We start from the raw sequence: 13271 nt of genomic DNA, 5'->3' as shown, positions 1-13271 counted from the left end.
CACATCAGTCAATGAATATATGATATCTTCATCATGTGCCTCAGTGACAATGACACGACACATCATTCAATGAATATACGATGTCTTCATCATGTGTCTCAGTGACAATAACACGACACATCAGTCAATGAATATATGATATCTTCATCATGTGTCTCAGTGACAATAACACAACACATCATTCAATGAATATATGATATCTTCATCATGTGCCTCAGTGACAATGACACGACACATCATTCAATGAATATACGATGTCTTCATCATGTGTCTCAGTGACAATAACACGACACATCATTCAATGAATATATGATATCTTCATCATGTGTCTCAGTGACAATAACACAACACATCATTCAATGAATATATGATATCTTCATCATGTGTCTCAGTGACAATAACACGACACATCAGTCAATGAATATATGATATCTTCATCATGTGCCTCAGTGACAATGACACGACACATCAGTCAATGAATATATGATATCTTCATCATGTGCCTCAGTGACAATAACACGACACATCAGTCAATGAATATACGATGTCTTCATCATGTGCCTCAGTGACAATAACACGACACATCAGTCAATGAATATACGATGTCTTCATCATGTGCCTCAGTGACAATAACACGACACATCAGTCAATGAATATATGATATCTTCATCATGTGCCTCAGTGACAATGACACAACACATCAGTCAATGAATATATGATATCTTCATCATGTGCCTCAGTGACAATAACACGACACATCAGTCAATGAATATACGATGTCTTCATCATGTGCCTCAGTGACAATGACACAACACATCAGTCAATGAATATATGATATCTTCATCATGTGCCTCAGTGACAATAACACGACACATCAGTCAATGAATATACGATGTCTTCATCATGTGCCTCAGTGACAATAACACGACACATCAGTCAATGAATATATGATATCTTCATCATGTGCCTCAGTGACAATGACACGACACATCAGTCAATGAATATACGATATCTTCATCATGTGTCTCAGTGACAATAACACGACACATCAGTCAATGAATATATGATATCTTCATCATGTGCCTCAGTGACAATGACACAACACATCATTCAATGAATATATGATATCTTCATCATGTGCCTCAGTGACAATGACACGACACATCAGTCAATGAATATACGATATCTTCATCATGTGTCTCAGTGACAATGACACGACACATCAGTCAATGAATATATGATATCTTCATCATGTGTCTCAGTGACAATAACACGACACATCAGTCAATGAATATACGATGTCTTCATCATGTGCCTCAGTGACAATGACACAACACATCAGTCAATGAATATATGATATCTTCATCATGTGCCTCAGTGACAATAACACGACACATCAGTCAATGAATATATGATATCTTCATCATGTGTTCGTATCAAGACACTGGGGATCTACATGTGATATATTACACATCTGTCTCACTAACAATAAACTAACCTAATTTCTTTGAAATGAGAGTTAAGAATTAGTTTACCATTGGTCATTTCATGATCACCAAAAGTTGCCATACAAGCTTTGGAAGACATTTTAATTTATTTAAAGAAAATAATTTTTAGTTACTGTTGAAATCTGAGTCATCATCTTGTGGCATTGTCCAGATTATGAGGTATTATTTCCATAGCGCAGGATTGTTGTTACCATGGTTACAGAAATGTCAAACATTACAGTTTTGATGACATCATCATATATTATTTTAAACCAAAATCCGGTCAATATGACAAAGTGAAATGTTTGTTGGAAAAAGATAACACCAGTAATTGAGACTGATTATTGGCCTTACTGCAGAAGTAACTGTCACTCATTAAGCCAAGTATTAATTAGTTACTACTAATTAGTTAAAACAGTTAGTAATTGCTTGTTTGAGCTAGTGTGATGATCAAACAAATGCACAATATGATGTATGAGTGAGCAAAGTTGGATACTGCAGCCAGCACTGTTGCTGCAACATCATGTTCAAGTCATGTTTGACTTCCAACGTCAGTGAAACTAAAACATTTTCATAATAGTTATTGGGCAATGATATATGACTGTAGACTGTAGATCACCCAAGGCACATTTCACCGTGGTGCATATTGTGTACAGAATAGCACATTTGTAAAATGAAACTAGATTTGGACACCTCCAGTGTCAGAACATAACAATTACATGTATCATTTGCAAGTTCATTTTGGAACACTTTTATCTCTGCATCTTGCTCGTAAAATTATTTTCAAAGATGCTGTTCTCTTGAACATGTTGCAGTGTTGGAGCATTTGGTCTTCCATCTGTTCTTCATAGCTGGAAGGCACCAGTCGGACATCCACACACACGTCTTTGTACATTGTACACACAGGTCAGACATCCACGTGCACACACGTCTTTGTACATCGTACACACACCAGACATTCACATACACACAAGTCTTTGTACATCGTACACACAGGTCAGACATCCACATGCACACACGTCTTTGTACATCGTACACACACCAGACATTCACATACACACAAGTCTTTGTACATCGTACACACAGGTCAGACATCCACATGCACACACGTCTTTGTACATCGTACACACACCAGACATTCACATACACACAAGTCTTTGTACATTGTACACACAGATCAGACATCCCCACACACAAGTCTTTGTACATCGTACACACAGGTCAGACATCCACATGCACACACGTCTTTGTACATCATACACACAGGTCAGACATCCACGTGCACACACGTTTCTGTACATTGTACACACGTCGGACATCCACATACACACAAGTCTTTGTACATCGTACACACACGTCAGACATCCACGTGCACACACGTTTCTGTACATTGTACACACGTCAGACATCCACATACACACAAGTCTTTGTACATCGTACACACACCAGACATCCACATGCACACACGTCTTTGTACGTCGTTCACACACCAGACATCCACATACACAAGTCTTTGTACACCGTACACACAGTTCAGACATCCCCCCACACAACTCTTTGTACATTGTACACACAGGTCAGACATCCCCACACACAAGTCTTTGTACATTGTACACACAGGTCAGACATCCCCCCACACACCTCTTTGTACATCGTACACACAGGTCAGACATCCCCACACACAACTCTTTGTACATTGTACACACAGGTCAGACATCCCCCCACACAACTCTTTGTACATTGTACACACAGGTCAGACATCCCCCCACACAACTCTTTGTACATTGTACACACAGGTCAGACATCCCCCCACACAACTCTTTGTACATTGTACACACAGGTCAGACATCCCCCCACACAACTCTTTGTACATTGTACACACAGGTCAGACATCCCCACACACAAGTCTTTGTACATTGTACACACAGGTCAGACATCCCCCCACACACCTCTTTGTACATTGTACACACAGGTCAGACATCCCCCCACACACCTCTTTGTACATCGTACACACACCAGACATTCACATACACACAAGTCTTTGTACATCGTACACACAGGTCAGACATCCCCACACACAAGTCTTTGTACACCGTACACATACGTCCCACATCCACATACACACAAGTCTTTGTACATTGCAAACACACATCTTTGTATATCACACACACATACAAGTCTGTAGAGCTGTTTCCATGGTGATAGTATTGTGTGGAGCTGTTCCCACTATGATAGCCTGGCAAGGAGCTGTTTCCATGATTACCGTGGGTGGGGGAGGGGCCTTCTGACCTTGCCCGATGTCTGATGCAGTGTCTGCTACATGTTTGACAGACACGTCAGTCCTGGCATCAGAAGGGAGAACCTTCAGGTCGGTAGAGTGAACGATGGATGTCCTCTCCTGGCCGTTACAATGTCACGTCTGTCCTGGCCGTTACAATGTCATGTCCTCTCCTGGCCTTTACAATGTCATATCCTCTCCTGGCCGTTACAATGTCATCATGTCCTCTCCTGGCCGTTACAATGTCATGTCCTCTCCTGGCCGTTACAATGTCACGTCTCTCCTGGCTGTTACAATGTCATGTCCTTCCTGGCCGTTACAATGTCATGTTCTCTCCTGGCCGTTACAATGTCATGTCCTCTCCTGGCTGTTACAATGTCATGTCCTCTCCTGGCCGTTACAATGTCACGTCTCTCCTGGCCGTTACAATGTCATGTCCTCTCCTGGCCGTTACAATGTCACGTCTCTCCTGGCTGTTACAATGTCATGTCCTCTCCTGGCCGTTACAATGTCATGTTCTCTCCTGGCCGTTACAATGTCATGTCCTCTCCTGGCTGTTACAATGTCATGTCCTCTCCTGGCCGTTACAATGTCACGTCTCTCCTGGCCGTTACAATGTCATGTCCTCTCCTGGCCGTTACAATGTCACGTCTGTCCTGGCCGTTACAATGTCATGTCCTCTCCTGGCCGTTACAATGTCATGTCCTCTCCTGGCCGTTACAATGTCACGTCTCTCTTGGCCGTTACAATGTCATGTCCTCTCCTGGCCGTTACAATGTCATGTCCTCTCCTGGCCGTTACAATGTCATGTCCTCTCCTGGCTGTTACAATGTCATGTCCTCTCCTGGCTGTTACAATGTCATGTCCTCTCCTGGCCGTTACAATGTCATGTCCTCTCCTGGCCGTTACAATGTCATGTCCTCTCCTGGCTGTTACAATGTCACGTCCTCTCCTGGCCGTTACAATGTCATGTCCTCTCCTGGCAGTTTCAATATCATGTCCTCTCCTGGCAGTTTCAATGTCACGTCTGTCCTGGCCGTTACAATGTCATGTCCTCTCCTGGCCGTTACAATGTCATGTCCTCTCCTGGCCGTTACAATGTCACGTCTCTCCTGGCCGTTACAATGTCATGTCCTCTCCTGGCCGTTACAATGTCATGTCCTCTCCTGGCCATTACAATGTCATGTCTGTCCTGGTCGTTACAATGTCATGTCCTCTCCTGGCTGTTACAATGTCATGTCCTCTCCTGGCTGTTAAATTGTCCTATCCTTCCTGGACGTTACAATGTCATATCCGCCCTGGCTGTTCCATTGCATAACCTTCCTGGCTGTTACAATGTCATATTGTCTTGGCCGTTCCAATGTCATATCCGTCCCGGCTGTTCCATTGCATATCCTTCCTGGTTGTCACTATGTCATATCCGTCCTGGCCGTTACATTGTCATATCCGTACTGGCTGTTACAATGTCATATCCGCCCTGGCTGTTCCATTGCATATCCTTCCTGGTTGTCACTATGTCATATCCGTCCTGGCCGTTACATTGTCCTATCCTTCCTGGCCGTTACAATGTCATATCCGCCCTGGCTGTTCCATTGCATAACCTTCCTGGCTGTTACAATGTCATATCCGTCCTGGCCGTTACAATGTCATATCCGTCCCGGCTGTTCCATTGCATATCCTTCCTGGTTGTCACTATGTCATATCCGTCCTGGCCGTTACATTGTCATATCCGTACTGGCTGTTCTATTGTCCTATCCGTCTTGGCCGTTACATTGTCCTATCCGTCTTGGCCGTTACATTGTCCTATCCGTCTTGGCCGTTACATTGTCCTATCCGTCTTGGCCGTTACATTGTCCTATCCATCCTGGTCGTTGTTTGTTGTTTAACACTGCGCTCAGCAATTGAATAGTCAGTCCATCTATATGTTGCCTGTAAACAATCTCATGCTTGACATGATCAGCAATTGGGATAGCATGACATGTATCAACCAAGTCAGTGATCCTGACCACCCCTACCCATCAGTAGGCTCTTACAACAAGCATTGGTTGCTGATGACCAATTCATTCCCAGATCTCACGACAGACTCCCAGGATGCAGCAGAGTCCCGTGGGTAAATACTGAGGCTTCTACGGCGGAATCAGCAACTGGGGTGCAGGGTGGTGCACGGTTGCCAGGAAAACTCTGCAATAATCTAATGAAAGGTTTAATATTTAATAACAGAATATGTGCATGCACACACATGTGTGTCCGTGTGTGCAGCCTTTGTTTGAGTTTACACGCTTACTCATCGCGTCATCAAAGATGAACTTTTAACTTCCTGTTAGTCAGTGACTGAAGTAGCTTGACGTCGGAGTGGCTGTGTGTCACAGTGGCCCATGTGTGCCTACAGATGGCCTGATGTGTGCACCTCATGCAGCCCCCGGAAACACAAGCTAAAATGTCATCTCTGGGATGTAGGATTTATTGCAGCAGTCACAACATGACACATCGAGATATTTAACCATTCCACAACTGATGATCAGCAGTGTTACATTCAGCACAAATGTTCTCTTTCTGTCTCGGGTGTAGTCAGGCTAGTCTTCTGTGACGGGGAAAACGGAACTGTACTTATGTGTCCTGCACGTATCTGTGTCCTGTACATATCTGTGTATGGTACATATCTGTGCCTCTACGTAGCTGTGTCCGGTACATAGCTGTGTCCTGTTCGTATCTGTGAAATGTACATAGCTGTAAATTGCACATATCTGTGTTGTGTACGTATCTGTGTCCTGCACATATCTGTGTATTGTACGTATCTGTGTCCTGTACGTATCTGTGTATTGTACGTATCTGTGTCCTGCACGTATCTGTGTCCTGCACGTATCTGTGTCCTGTACGTATCTGTGTCCTGCACGTATCTGTGTCCTGCACGTATCTGTGTCCTGTTCGTATCTGTGAAATGTACGTATCTGTAAATTGCACGTATCTGTGTATTGTACGTATCTGTGTCCTGCACGTATCTGTGTCCTGCACGTATCTGTGTATTGTACGTATCTGTGTCCTGCTCGTATCTGTGTCCTGCACGTATCTGTGTCCTGCACGTATCTGTGTATGGTACATATCTGTGTATGGTATATATCTGAGCCTCTACGTATCTGTGTCCGGTACGTAGCTGTGTCCTGTTCGTATCTGTGAAATGTACGTATCTGTAAATTGCACGTATCTGTGTATTGTACATATATGTGTCCTGCACGTATCTGTGTCCTGCACGTATCTGTGTATTGTACGTATCTGTGTCCTGCACGTATCTGTGTATTGTACGTATCTGTGTCCTGCACGTATCTGTGTCCTGCACGTATCTGTGTCCTGCATGTATCTGTGTCCTGCACGTATCTGTGTATTGTACATATCTGTGTATTGCACGTATCTGTGTATTGTACGTATCTGTGTCCTGCACTGCACGTATCTGTGTCCTGCACGTATCTGTGTATTGTACGTATATGTGTCCTGCACGTATCTGTGTCCTGCACGTATCTGTGTATTGTACGTATCTGTGTCCTGCACGTATCTGTGTCCTGCACATATCTGTGTATTGTACGTATCTGTGTCCTGCACGTATATGTGTCTTGCACGTATATGTGTCCTGCACGTATCTGTGTATTGTACATATCTGTGTATTGTACATATCTGTGTATTGCACGTATCTGTGTCCTGCACTGCACGTATCTGTGTCCTGCACGTATCTGTGTATTGTACGTATCTGTGTCCTGCACGAATCTGTGTCCTGCACGTAGCTGTGTATTGTACATATCTGTGTATTGTACGTATCTGTGTCCTGCACATATCTGTGTATTGTACGTATATGTGTCCTGCACGTATCTGTGTCCTGCACGTATCTGTGTATTGCACGTATCTGTGTATTGCACGTATCTGTGTCCTGCACGTATCTGTGTATTGTACGTATCTGTGTCCTGCACGTATCTGTGTCCTGCACGTATCTGTGTATTGTACGTATCTGTGTCCTGCACGTATCTGTGTCCTGCACTGCACGTATCTGTGTATTGTACGTATCTTTGTCCTGCACGTATCTTTGTCCTGCAGGTATCTGTGTCCTGCACGTATCTGTGTTATACGTATCTGTGTCCTGCACGTATCTGTGTATTGTACGTATCTGTGTCCTGTACGTATCTGTGTCCTGCACGTATCTGTGTATTGTACGTATCTGTGTCCTGCACGTATCTGTGTCCTGCACGTATCTGTGTATTGCACGTATCTGTGTATTGTACGTATCTGTCCTGCACGTATCTGTGTCCTGCACGTATCTGTGTATTGTACGTATCTGTGTCCTGCACGTATCTTTGTCCTGCACTGCACGTATCTGCGTCCTGCACTGCACGTATCTGTGTCCTGCACTGCACGTATATGTGTATTGTACGTTTCTGTGTCCTGCACGTATCTGTGTATTGTACGTATCTGTGTCCTGCACGTATCTGTGTCCTGCACTGCACGTATCTGTGTATTGTACGTATCTGTGTCCTGCACAGCACGTATGTGTCCTGCACGTATCTGTGTCCTGCACTGCACGTATCTGTGTATTGTACGTATCTGTATCCTGCACGTATCTGTGTCCTGCACTGCACGTATCTGTGTCCTGCACAGCACGTATCTGTGTCCTGCACGTATCTGTGTCCTGCACAGCACGTATCTGTGTATTGTACGTATCTGTGTCCTGCACTGCACGTATCTGTGTCCTGCACGTATCTGTGTCCTGCACTGCACGTATCTGTGTATTGTACGTATCTGTGTCCTGCACATATCTGTGTTTTGGGAGGGGGTGGGGCACTGGTGGCCAAGTCGTCTTAGGCACCGCGATTCGCTGTACAGAGTTGCGTCCTTTGTGCACGCCAGAAACCAATGATTCTAGGTTCAAATCCCGGTTCGCCCCGATTATGTTTCTAGGTTTGTCAGCACCAAATCAGTGCTCGTGGGTTTCACTGAAGTGGTAAACGTCTGAGACCTGCATCACTTCGGGCTTTCCTCCCACATTGAGCTGACATGCCGTGATATAACTGGAATACTGTTAAAAGCGGCGTTATACCCAACTCACTCACTGTATTGTACGTATCTGTGTATGATACGTATCTGTGTCCTGTAAGTATGTCTATTGTACGTATACAGTGGTCCCTCGCTACAAAGCTACCAATGGGGTCCAAATAATTGGTGGGCGTTATAGATGATGAGCTGTTTAACAGAGTCAGGGGAGCGCGCTCGGCCAATCTCACGATCTTCGCCTTGTCTCGCACATTGCAATGATACAAGTTGTTTACCGTTCATAGTGTAAAAATATATATCCATTATGTTTTCACCGTTTGTTATTATTTACAAGCCTTAAAAGTCACATTCAATGTGAATGAAGTCTACTTACATGAAAATATCGATCGATAATGGTAGTAACAGACGCTATGAGTGAAGAGCCAATCACAATTCATTACACAAGTACAGAGTGTTTCAGTGGCATTGATTGGTCATTATGCTTAAAATACGGAAAACTAGAGTTTTGACCAGCACTATGCGCATTCATACACATTCATACAAATATAGATACACATTCAAGCCAGATTAATTGGTGTGATACGGTTACTTGATCCGATCCGTATCTGTGTCCTGTAGGTATCTCTCTATTGTACATATCTCTCTATTGTACGTATCTCTCTATTGTACATATTTCTCTATTGTACATATCTCTCTATTGTACGTATCTCTCTATTGTACATATCTCTCTATTTTACGCATCTCTCTATTGTACATATCTCTCTATTTTACGCATCTCTCTATTGTACATATCTCTCTATTGTACATATCTCTCTATTTTACGCATCTCTCTATTGTACATATCTCTCTATTGTACATATCTCTCTATTGTACATATCTCTCTATTGTACGCATCTCTCTATTGTACATATCTCTCTATTGTACATATCTCTCTATTTTACGCATCTCTCTATTGTACATATCTCTCTATTGTACATATCTCTCTATTGTACGTATCTCTGTATTGTACATATGTGTGATGTGTCTATCATGTTCATACCTGTTTATCAATCTCTACACATGGGGAAGCTACTAAGTACTGTATGCATTTATCGACATGGTTGAGCAGTAGGAGACATGAAAGGCTGGCTACCCTCTTAGGACCACAACGGCCAATTCATGATTCATTTGATACCTTCAGCAGCCAGGCAAATATTAGTGTTACAGTTGTACTTATATCCTACTTATCCTTTCAATCGTATTTGTAAGCCACAAGTATTTTCTGCTTGACTAGTGGTGCATGATGGGTCAGGAATATTCTGGTGGAGCAAACGGTCAGTTGATGTTAAGAACCAGTTAGGTCCAGGTAGTTGGTGTTGTGACAAGTTGGGTCCAGGTAGTGTGTGTTGTGACAAGTTGGGTCCAGGTAGTGTGTGATGTGACAAGTTGGGTCCAGGTAGTGTGTGTTGTGACGAGTTCAAGGCAAGGGAGTTAACTGACTATAAAAGTCTAGTTTTCACCCTTGCCAAACTTGACTGGTATTTCTGGGCTTGTTCGTAGCGCCACCAGTGGCTATTACAAGTTATATCCCTCTATGTCCCTCCGATTGACCTATCAGATTCCACCTCATATCGCTTGCATTTGCTTCAAACAAAATGGTGACGCCCAGTTACGACGACCAAATCGACAATCAAAACCTTTATTGTGACAAAAAAGGTCTTACTTAGCGATGTGCATCAAATCACGTAAGCACCTTGATCAAAAACATGAAAAGATTCGGAAAATATCTATTCATGCCAAGTTGGCGACACATGCTTTGCAAATCCTGCAATCGGCCAAATCTGCACTGCATTTTATGAACCGAATGTCGATTTTTTAGGAAAAGGACACAGCCCAGCCAAATATAATTCCAGCCTAGTTCAGCAAGGGTGGGAACTAAACTTTTATTGTTATAGTCAGTTAACGCCCTTGCTTCAGGAAGATGTGACCAGCTGGGTGCAGGTAGTTGGTCAAACTAATATCAATACAATAATTTCTGATGAATTACATCAGATTTTATTTATTTGTAACACTAACTTTTTGATTAAACTGATGTTGCTCTTACGAATCGTGGCTGTTTCTCATTGTCTTATCTTGATGCATGGCTGTGCTGGACACAAGGGATGCAGCTTGGAGACTCCCTGGCTTGTCTGTCTTGTTGTCATCCTTCAAACACTGCTTTGTCCAGGAGTATGGACCGGTCAGTTGGTGATGGGCAGATGGGGAGTATAGGATTGGGGTCCGACTGCCGCACATCAGCCCAGAGAGTGTTCTCACTAAGGTCAAGATTGGCCGAAAAGACCTTTTGTTGGACAAGATGATGGCAAATATTTGCTGTGTGCCACTTTTGTCAAGTCTGAGTAGGTCATTAGCCTCTTTTGGGGAAAATGGGCGAAAACAGGATGGTGTGGGGCTTTGTAGTAACAGAAACACAGGTGATGCCTTTCAGCTGGCGTAGTGGATGTTGGACATACACAAGGTGGTGCAAACTTAATTATCCTGTTGACAGCGAACAGGGGTATTTATTGACTAACACCTTTCCTATATCATGTATGCCCTGACCCAGTTTTACGGTCAGTTGATTTCATTTGGTTTATAATCTGAAAATGCCCATGAATTGCAAACTTGATTATACATGGTGAAGCAATAATCACTCACTCACTCACTCAACACTAAGCCACCATTGTAACAACAGCAGGTGCTTGCATGCTCTCTTGTCCTGGTCATTTATTTGCAGGACAATATAATTGTCAAAATATTTATGTTTACTTTACTTTCAAATCCACTTCACTGCATTCTATCTCTGGTTTCAGCAGACAATTTGCTCATCATGTGGAATCACACCTTCTTGAATAAATAGTATCAAATTTCATATTTGCAAATATGACAGGACATGTAGTGATGGATAAATATTGTGAATATTTCACCTCACTTGTCCTGCAGGGTTAGACAAAACACTATTGTGTGGTGAGGGACGCTTCACGGACCACTGACAGCTTGCCCCCCAGATTCAGTGGCCCCCGGGCTAAATGGAGCAGTGTTTACATTTTGAGGCCAGCTACATGACTGTGTAGAATGTAGCAAGTCCGATACAACAAGTGTTGTCTTTACTTCAGGGTAGCAGCATGATGGCCGACAAGACCTGAGCGAACCCATCAGGAGGCTACACGGAGCAGCATTCATAGTGTCGGGATACCTCTACTGAGGAGAGAAGGGAGTCGTCTGCTCTAGTATGAAATGTCGTCTGCTGCCATGTCGTCTGCCCCAGACTCTCCCCGTGGAGGAATGGAGAGATCAAGCTACATCAAGGTGAGTGTGCTTACATTGCAAGACTTGCCACCAACAATTAGCAGTTTTCTTTAGGGATAGTTTTTTATACATCAATACATAATATATGATGTGAAATTTGTTCCAGCGTTGAATATACTTATCAGTTTGAGCTAGGATAGGTCCCATGCTCTTTGTGGTTGTATTTTGTAGAAAGGTATTAAGTGCTTTGTGATGCGCAACCGTTACCTCATATACAGGTGAGAACAGGTGTTTAATAGCACTGACACCTGCATCACATATACAGGTGAGAACAGGTGTTTAGTAGCACTCACACCTGCACGACGTAGTAGCAATGACATGGTAACAAGCATCACATATACAGGTGAGAACAGGTGTTTAGTAGCACTGACACCTGCATCACATATACAGGTGAGAACAGGTGTTTAGTAGCACTGACACCTGCATCACATATACAGGTGAGAACAGGTGTTTAGTAGCACTCACACCTGCACGACGTAGTAGCAATGACATGGTAACAAGCATCACATATACAGGTGAGAACAGGTGTTTAGTAGCACTAACACCTGCATCACATATACAGGTGAGAACAGGTGTTTAGTAGCACTGACACCTGCATCACATATACAGGTGAGAACAGGTGTTCTGTAGCACTGACACCTGCACCACATCTACAGGTAAGAACAGGTGTTCTGTAACACTGACACCTGCACCACATATACAGGTGAGAACAGGTGTTTGTTAGTAGCACTCACACCTGCATCACATCTACAGGTAAGAACAGGTGTTCTGTAACACTGACACCTGCACCACATCTACAGGTGAGAACAGGTGTTTAGTAGTAGCACTCACACCTGCACCATATATTCAGGTGAGAACAGGTGTTTAGTAGATCTGACACCTGCATCACAGCTACAGGTGAGAACAGGTGTTTAGTAGATCTGACACCTGCACCACATCTACAGGTGAGAACAGGTGTTTAGTAGATCTGACACCTGCACCACATCTCCCATAGTTGTACAAGATGCAGCAATGTCTGATTACTGGAATTCAGTAACGCTGATACCAGTCATATAGAAAGCCTGATGAACCAACGCATACCTTTGTGGTATTGAAATAAAAACAAGTTCCTATGTATGCCCGGTGAGGGTGAGGACTCTGTAGATGTA

General features: G+C 43.4%; 1 protein-coding gene across 1 annotated transcript in view; it reads left to right on the top strand.

Moving 5' to 3' along the window:
- Nucleotides 1-13271, top strand: part of LOC139441612 (protein sprint-like) — a 94152-nt gene that overhangs the window by 4852 nt on the left and 76029 nt on the right. Inside the window, exon 2 of the mRNA XM_071222418.1 lies at nt 11931-12123. Coding sequence (XP_071078519.1) covers nt 12052-12123 — 72 coding nt within the window. The 5' untranslated portion in view covers nt 11931-12051. The remainder of the gene's footprint in view (nt 1-11930; nt 12124-13271) is intronic.

This window comes from Haliotis cracherodii, unplaced genomic scaffold (assembly GCF_022045235.1).
Source record: "Haliotis cracherodii isolate W230 unplaced genomic scaffold, xgHalCrac1.p SCAF_42, whole genome shotgun sequence".
NCBI classification, from domain to species: Eukaryota; Metazoa; Mollusca; class Gastropoda; order Lepetellida; family Haliotidae; genus Haliotis; species Haliotis cracherodii.
This window is presented reverse-complemented; position numbering and strand designations above follow the sequence as displayed.